The sequence below is a fragment of the Carettochelys insculpta genome, chromosome 24 (genome assembly GCF_033958435.1).
Source record: "Carettochelys insculpta isolate YL-2023 chromosome 24, ASM3395843v1, whole genome shotgun sequence".
Lineage (NCBI taxonomy): Eukaryota > Metazoa > Chordata > Testudines > Carettochelyidae > Carettochelys > Carettochelys insculpta.
The window spans coordinates 15,492,408-15,510,931 of NC_134160.1; the positions used below are offsets into that span (position 1 = coordinate 15,492,408).

Consider the following 18,524-nt stretch of genomic DNA (forward strand, 5'->3'; position numbering starts at 1 on the left):
GCAGGTTTTTCTACTGGCATGAAACATGAAGATCGCACCGGAAGCCAGGAATGTGCCAAAGATGGATCTGATGCCACAGGAGGGGTGCCAACTGAGGCAGAGGGACGTTTCAAGTCTGTACCTTTGGTCTCCTGTGCTGAGGACGCCACTGGTTGGAGGGACTTCTTGTATAAATACGTTTTGAGCCTGTTGGCTCCGTCCTTTCCAGCCCTCGTCGTGAGGCTGGAACAGTGGGTACAGGAGCTGGTGTCCCTCACCCTAGCATTTAATGCAGAATGCATAGCCAGCAGAGGCCAGCATGGCTTCTCTGCACGTAGCGCACCGCTTAAAGCCTGGGGAACCCGGCATAGCAGTGACACAGCAAAAAAAGAATTGCAACGCTACTAAACCACACACAGAGAGAGAGAGAGAGAAAGAGAGAGAGAGAGAGAGAGAGAGAGAGTGAGTGAGTGAGCGAACTAACATTCACTCCAACAGGGAAGGTAACTTGGACAGGAAGGCTACAGTAACAAACTACTGACTGTCTAACTTGCTTTGCAGAGAGGACGAAGCTTGTCTACAGCCAAGGAACTGAGGGGTCCTGCGCCTCACATGCACCAGCTAGAACAAGGAGACACTACTGCAAATGCATGATGAGGGAAAACCATGGCTATCACAGCATCTCTGAGCACTGGTGAAAGGCCACACTGACACCCAGAGTGGAGCACCCATGGGGACACTACTCGATGAAGAAATAGGCCTTCCTCACAAAAAGAAAGGTTACTCACCGTAGTAACGGTGGTTCTTCGAGATGTGTCCCCGTGGGTGCTCCACATGAGGTGTTGGGCTCACCCGGCGCCGCAGATCGGATCTTCCAAGCAGTCTCTGCCGGACCGCACATGCGCCGGTGCGCGCCGCTCCCTTGCGCGCTCCTGGCCACGTGCGCGATCCGGTCCCCGACAGTTCCTTGACCAACCGCCTCGGATGCTCCTGCAAAACACTAAACAGAGATCCGAAGCGGGGAGGATGGGCGGGTAGTGGAGCACCCACGGGGGGACATCTCGAAGAACCACCGTTACTACGGTGAGTAACCTTTCTTTCTTCTTCGAGTGTCCCCGTGGGTGCTCCACATTAGGTGACTACCCAGCAGTAACCCAAGATAAGAAGTGGGTAATCGGATTATGTGCAGCTTGTCCCTGAGAGGACCGCTGTCGAGAGCTGGGTATCCTCTTGGAATACCCTGTGAAGGGCGTAATGTTTGGTGAAGGTGTCATAGGATGACCAGGTCGCCGCTCTGCAAATGTCTTTTAGCGCAACGCCCTTGAAAAAGGCTGTTGAAGCCGCCACCGCCCTAGTGGAATGAGCCCTGGGCGTGGCCAGTAAAGGAGTCTTTTTGAGTTCGTAGCACATTTTTATGCAGGATACGATGTGCTTCGAGATTCTCTGCGAAGAGAGACCTTCTCCTTTCGATTTGGGAGCAAGAGAGACTAGGAGTCTATCCATTTTCCGGAAGGACTTGGTCCTGTCTATATAGAAGGCTAGCGCCCTCCTCACGTCCAGGAGGTGTAGGCGCGCCTCTTTGTTAGAGTTATGAGGCTTTGGATAAAACAAGAGTAAAACAATAGGCTCGTTAATATGAAACTCAGAAGAAACTTTAGGAACAAAGGCTGGATGCAGCCGTATGCTTACCGCCTCCTTGGAAAAAACAGTGCAGGGTGGCGTTGCCATAACTACCGCAAGCTCGCTCACCCTGCGAGCTGACGCGATTGCGAGAAGAAAGGTCGTCTGTATCGTAAGGAGGCGGAGGGAAACCATGGCCAAAGGCTCGAATGGTGGTTCCGTTAGCGCATTAAGCACCAGGTCCAAGATCCACGAAGGTGGAAGCAGCTTCCGAGGGGGGTATAGGTTTACCAACCCTTTGAGGAACCTGGTAACCATGGGATGGGCGAACACCGTGTGCCCTTCCTCTTCGTGTCTGAACGCCAAAATGGCAGCAAGATGGACCTTTAACGAGGATAGTGAGAGTCCTCCTCTCTTGAGGTCCAGTAAATACTCTAATATTACAGGTATAGGCACCGAAAGGGGGGCTAGCTGTTTGGTAGAACACCATGCCGTGAAGCGAGTCCATTTCTGCTTGTAGGTCTTCCTGGCGGAAAGTCCTCCTGCTACTTGCTAGGACTTGTTGCACTTCCTCCGTACATGTGCTCTCTAGGGAGCTGAGCCATGGATTAACCATGCTTGTAGTCACAGGCCTTGGGGGTGCGGATGCACTATGGACCCCTGGGCTTGCGTGAGCAGATCCGGCGCCACCGGAAGGGGCATCGGTGGACGGTCCGACATGCGCAGGAGTAGGGGGAACCATTGCTGTCGATCCCACATTGGGACTATCTGGATCATTTGGGCTCCTTCCCTCCTGGCTTTCTGTAAGACTTTGTGGATCAGCACTGTGGGAGGAAATGCGTAAAGCAGGGGGCCCCTCCAGGAGATCGCGAATGCGTCGTCCCAGTCCTGCCCTGGAGCAGAATCGTGGGCACTTCTTGTTGTCTTGAGTAGCAAACAGGTCTGTCTGGGGAAAACCCCATGTGTGAAAAATCGGTCGTAGCAGATCGGGACGGATCTGCCACTCGTGCGTGAGTGCGAAATGCCTGCTCAGCTGGTCTGCCTTCACATTGTGAGCGCCTGGTAAATACGAGGCTTTCGAGGTTATATTGTTGGCGATGCACCAGTTCCACAACCGGACTGCTTCCGCACATAAGGCACGGGACCGAGCTCCTCCTTGCCGATTTATATAAAACATGGTGGCGGTATTGTCTGTACTGATGCCGACTACTTTGCCTTGTATATGGTCTTGAAAGTGTCGGCAGGCGTTGAACACTGCTCTGAGCTCCAGAAAATTTATGTGCAGTGACTGCTCCGTGGAGGACCACAGCTCTTGCGTCACCTCTTCGCCCATGTGTACTCCCCACCCTATGAGGGAGGCATCTGTAGTGAGAAAAACCGATATTTGTGGTTGGTGGAAGGGTGCCCCTGTTAGCAAGTTCTTGGGGTTTACCCACCATTGCAGGGATTTGCGCACCTCTGTTGTGGGCGACACCACCCTGTGAACGCTGTGTGCTGCCGGTTTGTATACGCTCGCCAGCCAGTGCTGCATGCTGCGCATGTGTAACCTGGCGTTCTGTACTACGAATGTCGCTGCTGCCATGTGGCCCAGCAGCTGTAAGCACGTCAGAACCGGCACCCTAGGGCTGAAGGTGATGACTTGCACGAGGGAGCCGATGGCCCGAAAGCGTGTCTCTGGTAGATACACTCTCGCTGTAATAGAATTTATGCCTGCCCCTATGAACTCTATGTCCTGTGTGGGGTCTATCTTTATTTTGCCAGATTGATAACTAGGCCGAGCGAAGAGAACGTGCCTGCTGTGATGCGTATCATGCGTAGTACCTCCTCCTTCGAGGCCCCTTTGAGTAGGCAGTCGTCCAGATACGGGAATATAAATACCCCCTGTCTGTGCAGGTAGGCTGACACCACTGCCAAGGTCTTGGTGAAGACCCTGGGGGCCGAGGAGAGGCCAAACAGTAGGACCTTGTATTTAAAATGTTCTTTGCCTACCATGAACCAGAGGAATCATCGGTGAGCCGGATGGATAGTTATGTGAAAATACGCGTCTTGTAAGTCGAGGGCTGCGAACCAATCTCCATCGTCTAGTGCCATAAGGATGGAGGCGATTGTGATCATCCGAAAGCGTTGCTTGCGCAGGTACCGGTTGAGGCCTCGAAGATCTAAGATGGGCCTCCACCCTCCTGTCTTTTTCTCCGTGAGGAAGTACCTCGAGTAGAACCCTTTCCCTTGCAGTTGCTCCGGCAGTCTTTCCACTGCCCCTATGAGCATGAGATGGTCTACCTCCTGCTTGAGCCTCGCTACGTGGGAGGCCTCCTGGAGGTGGGGCCTGGGTGGAGGTCGTGGTGGTGGGAGCGACTGGAAGGGGATGGCGTACCCCGTGGCTATGATCTCCAGCACCCATTTGTCTGTGGTGATCCTTTGCCACTGGTCGTAGAATTGTCGGAGGCAATGGTGGAATAACCGCTTCGGATGACCTTGTGTGATGGTAGTGATGGCGCAACCCTGGATCTGTGTGTCAAACTTGTGGCCTTTGGCCCTGCCCTGAGGAGGCAAGGCTCTGTTGGGAAAGTCGCCTGGGAGTTCTGTACTGCTGGTGCTGTTGATGTCGCCCTTGCTCGTAACCCCTGGGGTACTGGGGACGCTGTTGCTGGTACTGGTACCGGTACCGTCTTTGTTGAGGGTAGTACTTTTTCTTTCTGTATGGAGGGGTGTAAATCCCCAGGGTTCTAAGTGTGGCTCTTGAATCTTTACTGGAATGAAGGACCGAGTCAGTTGATTCAGCAAACAGCTTCTGCGAGTCGAAGGGAAGATCGACTATCTTTGCCTGCAGATCCCTCGGTATACCCGAAGTCTGGAGCCAGGACTCCCTTCGCATCACCACTGCCGTAGCTGTGGAGCGTGCTGCTGTGTCTGCAACATCCAGGGTGATCTGAACTCCCGTCCTCGAGGCCGCGTAGCCTTCTTGCACGATGGCCTTGAGCATCGGTTTCTTGTCCTCTGGAAGCGAGTTCATGAGGGAGGTTAACCTAGTGTAGTTGTCGAAATTATGGTTCGCTAAATGCACTGCGTAATTTGCCATTCGCAACAGTAGAGTGGAGGAGGAGACGACCTTTCTGCCGAACAGCTCTAGCTTCTTGGCATCTTTGTCTGTTCCCCCTGTCTTGAATTGAGATGTCTTTGATCTTTGTTGCGATGACTCCACCACCAAGGAATTTGGTTGTGGGTGGCTGAACAGGAACTCCATGCCCTTCGCCGGCACGAAGTATTTCTTATCCGCTCTCTTGTGGACAGGCGGAATAGTCACAGGGGTCTGCCATATCATAGTGGCGGACTCCAAGATTGCTTCATCAAGCGGTATTGCTATTTTGGAGGAGGCCGGAGGTCTCAGATTTTTGAGGAGCTTCTGGTGTTTCTCTTGCACCTCTGCTGTCTCAATGTCTTGCGTGAAGGCCACCCTCTTAAACAGCTCTTGAAACTGTTTGAGATCATCCGGAGGATGGACGTCTCCCGGGGCCGTAGCCTCATCCGGGGAGGAGAGCGAGGAACCACTAGGATACACCTCTCTGGACCCTTCCGGTTCCTGCTGGTGATGGTACATCCGCTCGCTGGAAGCTTGCAAGGGAAAATCTCGGGGTTCCATAACCAGTTCCCCCTGAGATACTTGAGTCTCTGACCCCGTTCGCGATTGCCCTCGGGGATATGGGACCGTCTGAGGGGATCTTTCCCTGGTAGATTGCCGGTGGTGTCTATGGCCCGCGTGATAGGGGCGACCATGGCAGCATAGGCACTGTTCTTGGGAAGGTGACCTAGACCACTCCCTTGGTGCATATCCTCTGCGTCTGGGGGAGCGAGATCGTCGAGAGACCTGGGACACTGGAGAGAGCGATTTGTGATAGTATTCCAGCGGCTCAAACCCCAGGAAGGGTGAAGGTGGTCCCAGCCAGGGCGAAGCTGGTTGTAAAAATGTAGACGGGGCTCCGGGTAGGCTAGGGGGGACCCCTGCCTTCTGGTTGGAGTCTGCAGCATAAGCGGAGGGCTGAGAGATAGCAACTCTGCAGCCCTGTCTGGAGAGGGGCTGCGGTGCCTTGTTTTGTGTGCAGCCTTCCCCCTCTCCCTTGAGGGGGTAGCTACGCCCCCTGACGTGCAGGGGATCTCGGCCCCGTCCGCGCCGTGCTCAGCACGCTCATGGGCGGTGCCGCACGGATGGTGTCCTCTGGTGCCTGCAGGCCGCATGGCTGCGCGCTCTGCACCGCCAGTTCCCCGGGGGTCGGTGCCGCTGCTTGCGGTTACCGGCGCTTGTTTAGCCGCCGCCCTGCCTGCGGTGCGGGGCGGTTGTTTGATTATCGGAGGCTGAGCCGCCTCCACGTGGCTCTCCGTGCCGCCGCCGATCAGCTTTTGCTGCGGCTGGGGGCTGTGCGCTCCTCCCGTCTCGCTCGCTGTTGCTGCCGGCAGGGATCGGGCTGGGGAGACTTTCCTCCGTTTTTGTGCTGATGGGGTGAGGGAGGCGGCTTTCCTTTTATGGGCCCCGTAGGGTCCCTCCTGCTGTGGCCGCTCCGGCACATCTGGCTGGAGGGCCTTGTCGAAGAGCAGCATTTTAAGCTGCATCTCCCTGTCCTCCCTTGCTCTGGCTGTTAATTTTGCACAGAAGGAGCATTTCTGTGTGACATGGGACTCCCCCAGGCACCTTATACAGAGACTGTGCCCATCAGACGCTGGCATTGCCTCTCGGCAGGACTCACATTTCTTGAATCCTGAAGAGGACATTGTTGGTGAGTCTTTCAATTGTTAATGGGTACTTAGTACCTTCTCTGTGCTGTTTTTCCCCCTCTCCGATAGCCTGCCGCGGCAGGAGGGCTTATGGCCCTAGGCTCCTGGCCTACAGTGCTCCGCTTGTTACTAGGACTGGACTGAATGCCGTCCCGCTTGTTGTTTCTTGTTTTTTTTTTTTTTTTTTTTTTTGAAAATAACAACTGGCTAACTTAACAGTAGCCTAAGAACTTGAAAACTTTAAAGAAAAACAGTTAAAACCATTGAATACGCTAACTTGGCCACAGCCTAGTCGGATTCCGTCTGCAGCCGACGGCGGTTAAGAGGAACTGGCGGGGAGCGGATCGCGCACGTGGCCAGGAGCGCGCAAGGGAGCGGCGCGCACCGGCGCATGCGCGGTCCAGCAGAAACTGCTTGGAAGATCTGATCTGCGGCGCCGGGCGTGCCCGACACCTAATGTGGAGCACCCACGGGGACACTCGAAGAAGAAAGGTCCTATTTTTTCAAATTCCTGTCATACGCTATAGTGTGGGCACAGTGATGACAGCCTCTATGGTTAGTGGCGTCTACCATCAGAGAATTTGGGGCAGGACATGTAAAAAGAAAGCCTGCTCCCTGTGGTGCCACATATTACTTCTCGTCAGACCTCTTGCAAGTGGGCTGTATAGTGGCTGGAATTTGCCACATATGCCTAGCCGCAGCCATTATGGCCGGGTCATAGGGATTGCCACCTTAGCCAAGAGGGAGGCACACAGAATGCCTGTTAAGGCATGCCAGGTTTCAGGTAGGTTTAGAAGGGAGATTTCTAAAGAGTCCTCCACTCTCTTGTATAATTCCTGAAAGGATCTGAAATGATCTCCTGCTGTAGGTGGTGAAGGCATTATTGTATCCTTCCATGATGAGGATGCAAGGTTTGTGTCGGAGGCTGGGATTCTGTTTCTTGAGCCCTCCTTATCAAGGTGCTGAAATGGAGCAGGAGATGTAGCACGGGTGGTATAGGCTTTGGTTACTGTAACCTCTATGCTGTGCAAGGATCCTAGTAAGGCCAGTTCGCAGGTACCGCTATCGGTCTTGGTTGCTGTGAAGTCCCAGTATAGGAATGATGGGGAGTGTCACAAGCAAAAAGACTGTCCTCGTCCCGCACTGAACTGGTAGGTGTAGTCATCAAGCTCACGCAGGAAGCGTTCAGTGTCTCACTGGTGCTGAACAGGGGAGCATCTGCTACTGGGATCACTCGAAAAACTTTGTTAAGTTCTGCTTTTCAGGGCATGCGCACGCCACCCACAGTTCAGATTAAGGAGGTGTAAAAGTGCTGCACGGTAATCCCCCCAGTGTGGACACTGCATGTGTAAACTCAGAAGTCCTCCGTTTGCACATCAGTACTAACAGTACAGCAGACCCCGAGATATGGTTGTGCATATTTCAGGTCAACACAATTGCGCTGTGGGGAAACTAACCAACACCACTGCATTGGTCAGTTAACCAGTTCCTGTCAGGGGCAGCAGCTGACTCAGCTACCACCACTGACAGGAGAGGTTTCCCCTCTGCCCTGGTTAGTGAGTGGAGGGGAGCTGGGAACCAGGCGGCAGCTCTGTAAGAGGAGAGGAGCCAGGCTGCCACCTGGTTCCCCGTTCCCCTCCGTTCTCTGGAGCCAGGCAACTTTCTTGGCTCCTCCAAGTTGCACAAAATTTGTTTTATGCAGGGGTTACAAGAACACAATCCCCACATAAATCGAGGGTTTATTGTACCATTTATTCCCCTTCCCTAAGGAAAAAGCTATACAGGTACATAGCACCTTTTCTACCAATATAACTGTGTCCACAATGACGACCAGAGGGAGCAACTATACCTCTTTAAATAAACCAGTAACATTGCATGTACCAATAGTTAACTATTTAGCATTGTGGGCTGAAGGGGCCAGGTGGCAGTGGCTGCCTGGACCTCAAACCCAGACTCCTGGTGTGGCAGGACCAGCCAGCTGCTTGTTCCAGACTTTGCAGGTGGCACACCTGGAACTTATGGTGTCAGACAACAGCCTCAAACCCTGATCCCAACCCCATGGGGCCAGCTATGTGCCGCAGACCCCAGCTGTGTGGCACCTGGCAGGAGTCCTGGATCTTTTGGGGCTGTGCAACAGTCCTGGAATCCTGCCCTGTGGCTGCCTGAAGCCCCCGAGGACCAGGCAACAGCACAGACTCCAGAGCACTGCCACATGGGGTGGACTGGCACCCTCTATCCTATTGCACTGTATGGATGCGTTGCCCAGACCCAATGTGCATAGGTCACAGGGTATGCAACTGAAATAGTGAGAAGAGCCATTTTTTCAAATTGTTACAAAATCAACAGTGCAAGAGCTGCAATGCATGTGAATAAGAGACAGTCCTCAATAAATAATGTCAAACTGTACTTTCTGTAATCTGTTTTAAGAACAGCACGCACACAATTTGTACCAGTTTGAAAATCAAGCTACTCCCATCTCCAGCCCCCAAATCTGCGCCCTATCCCCAAACTTTACTCCCCACCCCCAGGCTTAACCCCTATCAGCACCAAATCGCTCCCCCCTCCGGTTAACCCACCTCCGCCGGCCTGCTGCAACCCGCCCATTGAATCTGGATGTTACTTGCCCACCCTTGGTTCTCCCCCGACAAACAGTCTGGGTCCCTGTCCCCCACAAACTTCTCAGGCCAGAAAGTGCCTGAAACCTTCCCAGCTGCTCCCCACCCAGCAGCACCGGCACCGGACTCACTGGGCCCCAGGCTCAAGCGGGGAGCTGGGCCGAATCCTGGAGGAGCTGACCTTGCACTGCTAGGTGCAGTTCCAGGCTCCAGCAGCTGCTGCGGAGTGATGAGGAGCTGGGAGGCACCGTACTGCCTGGGAGGAGGCGCTGACCCCATGGGGAGGGAAGCTGCTCCCTGCCTCCGCCTCCTCCTTAGTGTGAGTGGGCAGCTCCACCGGGGCAGGTATGGCCGCGAAGCTCTGGCAGTGGAAGGCTCAGCTGCCCCCCCCATCCTGCCGCCACTCATTTCGCCACATGTGCAGCACAGGCAGCTCCCTGCACTGCCCCCATTGAAAGAATGGAACTAAACTGAACTGGTTTAATGGCGAGTCAGCAGTGGCAGCACCCAGAGCCACAAGTGGTCCTTAAAGAGCTGCAGGTTGCCAACTCCTGGTCTCCAGCACCTCACCACGCTAGCCAGCCTTCAGCACACAGCTGACAGTATTAAATGTGTTCTCTTTTGACATCACAAAAAATTAAACCTGTAGCCTCTGAGTAAGTAAAGCAGTACAGGACACATTTCTTTTCTTTTCACCTTTGATAAAGCGATTTAAACAGTCTAAAAGCATGGCTGGATCAAACAAAACTAGTGGCAGTTTATCTAGTGAGTGTATTAGCATAAGTGGAATAGACAGAGCCCATACCTGGCATCCCTGCTGCCAGGCCTTGTCCAAAAGCAAGAGCAGAGTTTACTGCTGCAGCTGCCACAAGTGGATCAGTCTGCTGTCCCTGCTGGTTTTGATTTGGGGTCAAAGGACGCTGACTGGCTCCTCCACGGAGAACCTGCACAAGAAACAAGACTGTTGACTAGTCTGTCTGCTTTGAAACTAGTATAAAAGTCAAAATAACTGAAAACATTTCTATACACTTTCACAAACACTTGAGCTAAGAATTGGATGCAGTATTGCTGTAGCCATGGATACAAACAAGAATATTAGAGAAATGGGGGCCTGGCGTGGGTGGGGGAGAGACAAGCTTTCACTGAAGCTTTCAGATCTCCTGTGGAGCCATCCTGTTTAAGCTTAAAGCTTTCCTCTGTCACCAAGAGAAGTTGGTCCAATAAAAGATATTACCTCATCCATCTTGTCTCTCTGGTTAAGTGCACAGCTGCCTAGGTGGTATGACAGATGTGTGACAATTTCTTCTCAGTTACAAAATTTTATACACATTCAAGTGTTAAACTCAGAAGACTTGATGTTAAAGTGGGTATGAATGCTTTTATGATACCTAAAGATATCCCTGTCAAATTTACTGGACCTCTCAGAAAAATTTCACCTTCTGACCTTTTCATTCAATTCTAACTTACAACATTCTAACCAAATTTTTAAGAAAATCATTGCCATCTGTCCTCCTGAAGATAACATATCTGGCTACTGATATGTACAGAAAATACTCTTAAATCCTACCAATATGAGCAGAAATAATGAAATGTTCATTTTAGTTCCTATAGGCTAGAAAGATAAGGTGGCTTGGCTTGGCTTGGCTTGGCTTGAGTTTTTCCCATCTATGGAACAAAGACCCCTTAAACAACAAGATCACATAATGTCTTTGATATGGTAGCCCTTGCAGTTAAAGCATGTGATGCACTAATGCTCTGCTGTTTATATGTGAAAACTTATCATCACAGAATCATAGAACAATAGAGCTGGAAGAGACCTAAAAAAGCCATCGAGTCCAGCCCCCTGCCCTAAGCAGGACCAAACCCAACAGATCAGCCCCGCCAGCGCTTTGTCAAGGCGAGATTTAAACACCTCCAGGGATGAACAACAAGTACCGTAAGGGAAAGTTGAAAAGAACTACAGGGATGAAGACTCCACTACTTCCCTGGGTAGACCCTCCTAGTGAAAAAGTTTTTCCTAATGTTCAACCTGGACCTTTCCAACCACAACTTGAGACCATTGTTCCATGTTCTGCCATCCGTGACCACTGTGAACAGCCTCTCTCCGCCTCTTTGCAACCTCCCTTCAGAAAGTTGAAGGCTGTTATCAAGTCCCCCCTCAGTCTTCTCTTCTGCAGACTAAACTGTCCCAATTCCCTCAACCTTTCTTCATAAGTCATATGCTCCAGCCCCATAATTATTTCGGTCGCCCTCCGCTGGACCCTCTCCAGTGTATCCACATCCTTCCTATAATTGGGGGCCCAGAACTGAGCACAGTACTTCAGATGCAGCCTCACCAAAGCTGAATAAAGAGGAATAATCACTTTTCTGGATCTACTGGCAATGCTCCTCTTCATGCAACCTATTATGCCATTAGCTTTCTTGGCTACAACGGCACACTGTTGACTCATGTCCCGCTTCTCATCCACTACAAATCCCAGATCCTTTTCTGTAGAACTACTACCGAGCCAGTCAGACCCCAGCCTGTAACAATGCTTGGGATTCTTCCAGCCCAAGTGCAGGACTCTGCACTTGCCCTTATTGAACCTCATCAGATTTCTTGCAGCCCAGTCTTCCAATTTGTCTAAATTAGTCTGGACGCTGTCCTTACCCTCCAGCATATCTACCTCTCCCCCTAGCTTAGTGTCACCTGCAAACTTCATGAGGGTGCGATCCAATCCCTCATCCAGGTCATTGATAATTATGTTGAACAGAACAGGACCCAGAACCAAACCTTGGGGCACTCCACTAGAAACTGACTGCCATCCCGATATTGAGCCGTTGATCACTAACCTCCGGGCCCGACCTTCTAGACAGCTTTCTATCCATCTTACCATCCATTTATCCAATCCACATTCCTTTAACTTGCCGACAAGAATATTGTGGGAGACCGTTAAAGTCAAGATAAATCACATCCATTGATTTTCCCCTATCCACAGAGCCAGTTATCTCATTGTAGAAATTAATCAGATTGGTCAGGCATGACTTGCCCTTCATGAATCCATGCTGACTATTCCTGATCACTCTCCCCTCCTCTAAGTGCCTCAAAATGACTTCCTTGAGGAGCCCCTCCATGATTTTTCCAGGGACTGATGTAAGACTGACTGGCCTATAGTTCCCTGGATCATCGTTCTTCCCTTTTTTAAAGATGGGCACTACCATTTGCCTTTTTCCAATCATCCGGGATCTCTCCCGATCTCCATGACTTTTCGAAAATAATGGCCAAGGGCTCATCAACAACATTCGCCAACTCCCTCAGAACCCTAGGATGAATTAGGTCCGGGCCCATCGATTTATGTACATTCAGCCTTTTTAGATAGCTCCTAACCTGTTCTTTCTCCACCAAAGGTTGTCCACCTTCATCCCACAATGCACCACTTATCGCATTAGTCCGGGAGCTGTCTTTGTCCGTGAACAGTAACAGTGTGCACCCACTTGAGTTGTCTATTAAATGTTGCTACTTTGTGCCACACACAATTACAAACATTTCACAACAGATCACAAACATCTGCTGACCAAAAAAAATTAGACACTAATACAGACTTGTTGCACTAGCAGAAAGAAAAGTGTGGTTAATAGATTTTCACAACCCATCTCCAATCTAGAGGGTTTCAACAGCTATAGTGAACTAAGGCTGGCTGGCTGGCTGGCTGGCTCTGCCTTAGTGAAAAGGAAATCCCAAACTTGGGCTGTAAGTGGCCTGGTTTTAAGCAAACATACTCTAGATTGATTTCCTTAGCTGTGCCCAGACACCCCCATCATATTACAGCTTCAGTCATCTCCAGGCTAGCACCTCTCCCTTCCCCCATTATTTTCAGTAAATGTTACAGACACGTAACAGACAATAAATAAAAATTCATGGACGTTCGTGATCTGTCTGTAACTTTTACTAAAAATAATTGTGACAAAATCTTTATTTTAGTCACAAAATTTACATCAAGCCAAATGAGCTCTTCTGCGGAGGATTTACAAGCATGGCGAACTACCATCAGCAAAAACAGCTTTTAATTCACATGAGCCACAACTGGGAAAAATAACTGCACATGTATAAAAGGAATAGAGAATAACAAAAAGAATATCTTATTGCCTCTATATAAATCCATGGTACTCCCACATCTTGAATACTGCATCCAGATGTGGTCATCTCATCTCAAAAAAGATATGTTGGCATTGGAAAAAGTTCAGAATAGGGCAGCAAATGATCTGGACTTTGGAATGGGTGCTATATGAAGAGATCAAAAAGACTGGGAATTTTCAGCTTAGAAAAAGGACACTAAAGGGGATATGATAGAGGTCTATACAATCATGACTGGCATGGAAAAAGTGAGTAAGGAAAAGTTATATACTTGTTCCCCATAACAAAAGAACAGGGGTCACTAAATGAAATTAATAGGCAGCAGCTTTAACACAAACAAAAGCAAGTTTTTCTTCACACAGTGTGTAGTCAATGTGTGAAACTCATTGCCAGAGGATGTTGTGCAGACCAGGAATTTATCAGGGTTCATAAAAGAACTAGATAAATTCATGGAGGTACATCAATACCTATTAGCTAGGATGGGTAGGAATGGGGTCCTTAGCCTCTGGTTGTTAGATGGAAATGTATCACAGAAGAGGGATCACTCAATCACCCAGTCTGTTCTCTTCCTCTGCAGCATCTGGCATTGGCCTATGTCGGAAGAGAGGATACTGGGCAAGATGGACCTTTGGTCTCGCCCAGTACAGCCACTCTTATTTTGCACTTTTAAGTCCCCATCAAGTTCAGGGCACCTTTCTGTCTGATGCTACACAGACATACACAGACAGAGTCACTGCCCCACAGAGATTACAATCTATACAACCAAATTTAGTGCTAATATTGTTGTGAAAGATCTTAAAATTTGTTCTATATTTGAATTCCTTGGAATCCTGTTTTCAGAATGGATTTGGCTCTAGGTCACTGTTAGAATTTCTGCAAAAAAGCATGCAAGAGCCTTCCTGATTTGCAGCATTAATGCCAGCTGAAAATGTGAGGGTAGAGAAGAAACAAACCTTACTGGTCTTTTGCTTCAGATACTGGGAAATGGGAATGTTAGTCCTTTTTTTCTGCCCTAAATCTTACAGTGAATGAAGAGGGGACAGTTACTACACAAGTCTAACAATGTTAATTTTTTTTAAAAATTGGACACATTTTGAAGTAATCCACATTTGCACAGGAAGAAAGCTTCTCCTTTCTTGTCCAATGTGTTGAGTACGAATTGGGAAATGCATCAGTATGGGGAAAAAAATGTGAGATTAAGCTGCTTCTTTCATATTAAAACTGTTATAGCTTCAGATAGTTAATAGCTACAGAGCTATGGTTATTGCCATGTAATGAAATATTTTAAATGCAGTTTTTTCAAACAAATGCCTTTTCCCCCATCAGACCTGCTTTGCAAAATTTTAATTCTTAACTGATTTTTTTTTTGTTGCCCTATACTTACCTCTTAAAAGTACCTTGTTTATACTTGCCAACAGCTGTCCCCTAGTACCTTTATATGTGAGAAGAGTAACACGTAAGAGGTAACATTTCTATTCTACTCTTCTACTAGTTACAGCTTCCAACATAAGTTCAGCCAGATACGTGAAGCAGAAAGAAGCTATTTTTTAAGTTTTCTTCTCTCACTCTGGACTGGTCTGTTTGGTACATTATTTTCTGTCAAATCCAGACCATTATTTCCAGTCTGCATACAGAAAACTCCAAACATGGTGGGAAAAACATATATGATTCCCCTTCCTTAGTTTACAGATAATAGTTTCCCTTCTATTTTAAGAGAAACCAAGGTCTTTTGAAATCAGCCAAGTCATGTATATGTTCAAGTGTTGTCAAAAGTAATAGCAAGTCTTTAAACATATGAGAATCCTTATGTAAATCCCAGGTACTAACACTACCTGGAAAATGCTGCCACTTACCTGTTGTTGTCCCTGTTGGGTCTGTTGAGTGGTTTGCTGATTTGCTGAATTAGTTGCAGCAGCAGCTGCTGCAGCTTGCTGTTGGAAAAGACTGGCCGGATAAACACCCCAGGGAGTAACTCCATAATACTGATGAGGGACAACTGCAGGGCCTAAAATACCAAAAGAAGATTCAGTCAACTTCTTTAATAAACAAGACCTGATCATCAAAATAACCTTCACCCATCACACTTGATTCAACAAAGCCAAAAGCATTTTAACCAGAAACAACCAGAAAGGATTTTAAAACCACTGGGCTCAGGACTATTGTCCAGAGTAAATGGAGTTTATCCACTTTGCATCTGGAGAATATGGCATTTAATTGAGGTTAGTTTGCCCGGGTCTAGTTTAACTACTGATTAAGCCTGTGCCAATTTTTATTTCTTTTATCAAAACATACAAATAGAGACTTACCTTTTTTCTTTTGCTTGTTATTTTGCTTTATATATAGTGGGCATGTAAATATTTAGCAGGAATTTCAAGTGATTTTTATTGTGACTCCAATGCCAAAACTGAAGGTGGGGCTGAGGAACCTTCAGCAAAGATGACCTTTCTCCAAAATGTAACTCTAAAGCTATAGGCTAGAGCTTCTGCTTTCATGACTCTGGTGGTATCTGTCTTTTAGCTCTCCAGCCAGCAGGGAAAATTTTCCACATTAATGAGCACCTGAATTTCCAATTAAAAAACAAGAATTCAAAACTAACGAACAAAATCTTTCCAGGTGTTTTCTATATACCACATAAATGATAAAAGGAGGATAAAAGGGCACAGATCCCCTTTTTCCATGCTGCATACCACATTTAAGAGAATATATTTTTATCATAAATGATCTATAGAACTGAGTGTTTTCATGGGGCATGTCAAATTGCAGGCCTTTGAGTTATTTTAGATAAGGCCTGGTTTAGACTCAGTTCTTAAACATTTATCCAAAGACTGATGTATGATCAGATGGAGAAATCTATATGTGGCATTTACTACAGGTTGAACTTCTCTATAATCCTGACTGGTGCCAGACAAGAGAATTTGCCAGACCACAGGAGGTCAATATCATACAGCAGCATTAACAACATTTCCACAGCTTACTGGGCTCTTAGAAGACATTTAGGGGTAAATTACAGCTAAATAACAGCACAGAACACTGAAAGCCAGGACCTGTGGATGGAAACAAACTTTTTAGGACCACAGAAAAAGTAGCCACATCTATGATAAAGGTCATCCAGCTAACTAAAATCATGCTGGATCACAGATGTTGCCACATGAGAGAGTTCCGGATTAGAGAGGTTTAACGGGTAGTACAGTACATCCCATCCAATAGAATGGTATTTGGAAGCAATAATAATTTTATGTCTTTGGAGAAATCAAAAGGCGGCTAACAAAAATCTAATTTCTACTTTTTCAAAACCAGTGCAAAACCTATCTGAGGAGCAAACTACTGCTGCAATGAACACAACGGTAGATTGGAATGCTCTTGTCTGAATGAGATACAAGCCTAATTTTTAATATCACGCATACAGAATGGTGTCCCATGCTTCTGTTTGTTAGAAGCAGGGAACAGGCGATGGGATGGAACACTTGATTACCTGTTCCGTTCATTCCCTCTGGGGCACTTGGCATTGGGCTCTGTCAAGGATACTGGGCTAGCCAGACCTTTGGTTTGACCCAGTATGGCCATTCTTATATTCTGACCTATGCTGCAGCAGGGAGGAGTATTTCCTATGTACAGACAGAATTCTCATCTTCTTGCAGATGAATATGCAGCTTACACCAGGAGTAATCAAATATTTCTGTCAAGGTTCAGACTCCAGAGAAAATAGCAGAAGAAGCAGAAGTAGTAAATAAGATTTCAGTCCATTCAAAAGCATCTAACTAGCTGGAACTGGCATATAGTCAGCTCACAGTCTACCTCCTTAGACTGTGAGATGGACAAGCAATGCATTCAGGCACAACTAGAGCCGTTTTCTCCTATTCAGTAAAAAACTCAGTAATTCAAGAGCTGCAATGCATATGAAGAGAAGACAGTCCTTAATAAATAACATCAAACCTTACTTTTTGTAACCCCTATTTTAAGAATAGTGTACACACAATGATTTGTAATACAATACATGGTTACTACAGGACGTTCACAAACTTGTTACATATTCTATTTCCTCATGTTTTGCATGTACGTTTGCACCACTGTCTTCCCGACTTTCACTCCTGAACCCCCCCCTCTCTCTGGAACATGTCAGACAGAGTTGTCCAATGTTTTGAGATCACATTGTTTGCAGTTTAGATATGAGTGGTTCATTGTGGGGCTTTCATATGTTCACCATTTACTGAGACCAGTCAGGAGGTTTTCTTCTTTACTTTGCAATTATAGCATCGGGAGCCACAAAGAAGTCCTTAAAGAGCTGCATGCATATGGCTCCAGAGCCACAGGTTGCAGACCCCTGAGAGAATGGCTCTGGTAAAGGTTCAACTGCAAAATACTGCAATTAAGAACAAATTTTGTCTTTCGTAGATCATTAAAAAATATTTACATATGAAGCAAATTTAACAAATACTGAATGATGAGAGGGTGAGTATTTGGATCAGACAAGAGGAAAACTATTCCAAGCATAAGTGTAGCACAGAAGGGGGAGGGAAGGAAAAGACAAAGAAGATACAAATGAGGCCATTAAGCAGGAGACCTGTCAATTATATATACTTGCTTCAAAAACAGAACTCTGAAATCTAAACATTTCACAGCACCCTGGTACCAATCTGTACAAACAAGTGTTACAGATGAAGAGCCCGACTTATGCTACAAGGTAAAATTACACAGAAGGTGGCACTGGTTATGTGCTGTCCTTATCAAATCATTCTAAATTTGTCTGTCTACATAGGATCTGTGTAACATCAGTCATTATACTAGGTAAGCTCTCTACCACCACAGCCTCCAAAGTACTTCTGCACAGTAAGAATCACCATATGAACAGCCTTGGCACCAATGCCAGAAGGTAAATCAGAATGAGCAATGATCTGCTCCCATCATCAAGACCAGTTTGTTTCATACATTAAAAATTCAGTCTGTGACAGAACTCAGTTGATGGCAAAAGTGGCTATATTTCCCACTCAGCAGATCTGCTTCCAGGCAACATCAGATTTTACATTTTCAAATACCTTTTAGCCCAATTAATTTTCATTGTACACGAACACAGGAGGACACCCCATTGAACAGACCCAGCATGCTGCTGCCCATCTTCATATAAGCAACAAGAGTGCTCAGATCAAAATGCATCAGTGCCTGCTGGTGTCTAATCAAAGCCAGTCACATGTGGCATGCTGGAACCACACTTCTATACTGAAAAGAGGCAGCTCTGATCCATTTCATCTTATGCAAACAGGATAGCCATCAGGCTCCCAGCACGTTGTCGTGGCAATCTGTATTTGGACAAAGATGGGGCATCTCTATTCCAAAGTAAAAGATTTATCATTTCTATTAACCTGAGCTCTAACTATCTCCTACTACACGGTCTGGACTCTCTGACTCAGGCTGGGGTTGCTCATTTGAACAGC

At 47.7% G+C, this 18,524-nt stretch overlaps 1 protein-coding gene across 9 annotated transcripts in view; it reads right to left on the minus strand.

Annotated features, from left to right (window-relative positions):
- PUM1 (pumilio RNA binding family member 1) overlaps positions 1–18,524 on the minus strand; it is a 209,043-nt gene that overhangs the window by 40,328 nt on the left and 150,191 nt on the right. For all 9 annotated transcript variants that reach the window (XM_074976100.1, XM_074976093.1, XM_074976097.1 and 6 more), the window contains exons 10-11: positions 14,949–15,100; positions 9,787–9,925 (exon numbers count right to left, since the gene is read on the minus strand). In XM_074976100.1, the coding sequence (XP_074832201.1) occupies positions 9,787–9,925; positions 14,949–15,100 (291 nt within the window). The remainder of the gene's footprint in view (positions 1–9,786; positions 9,926–14,948; positions 15,101–18,524) is intronic.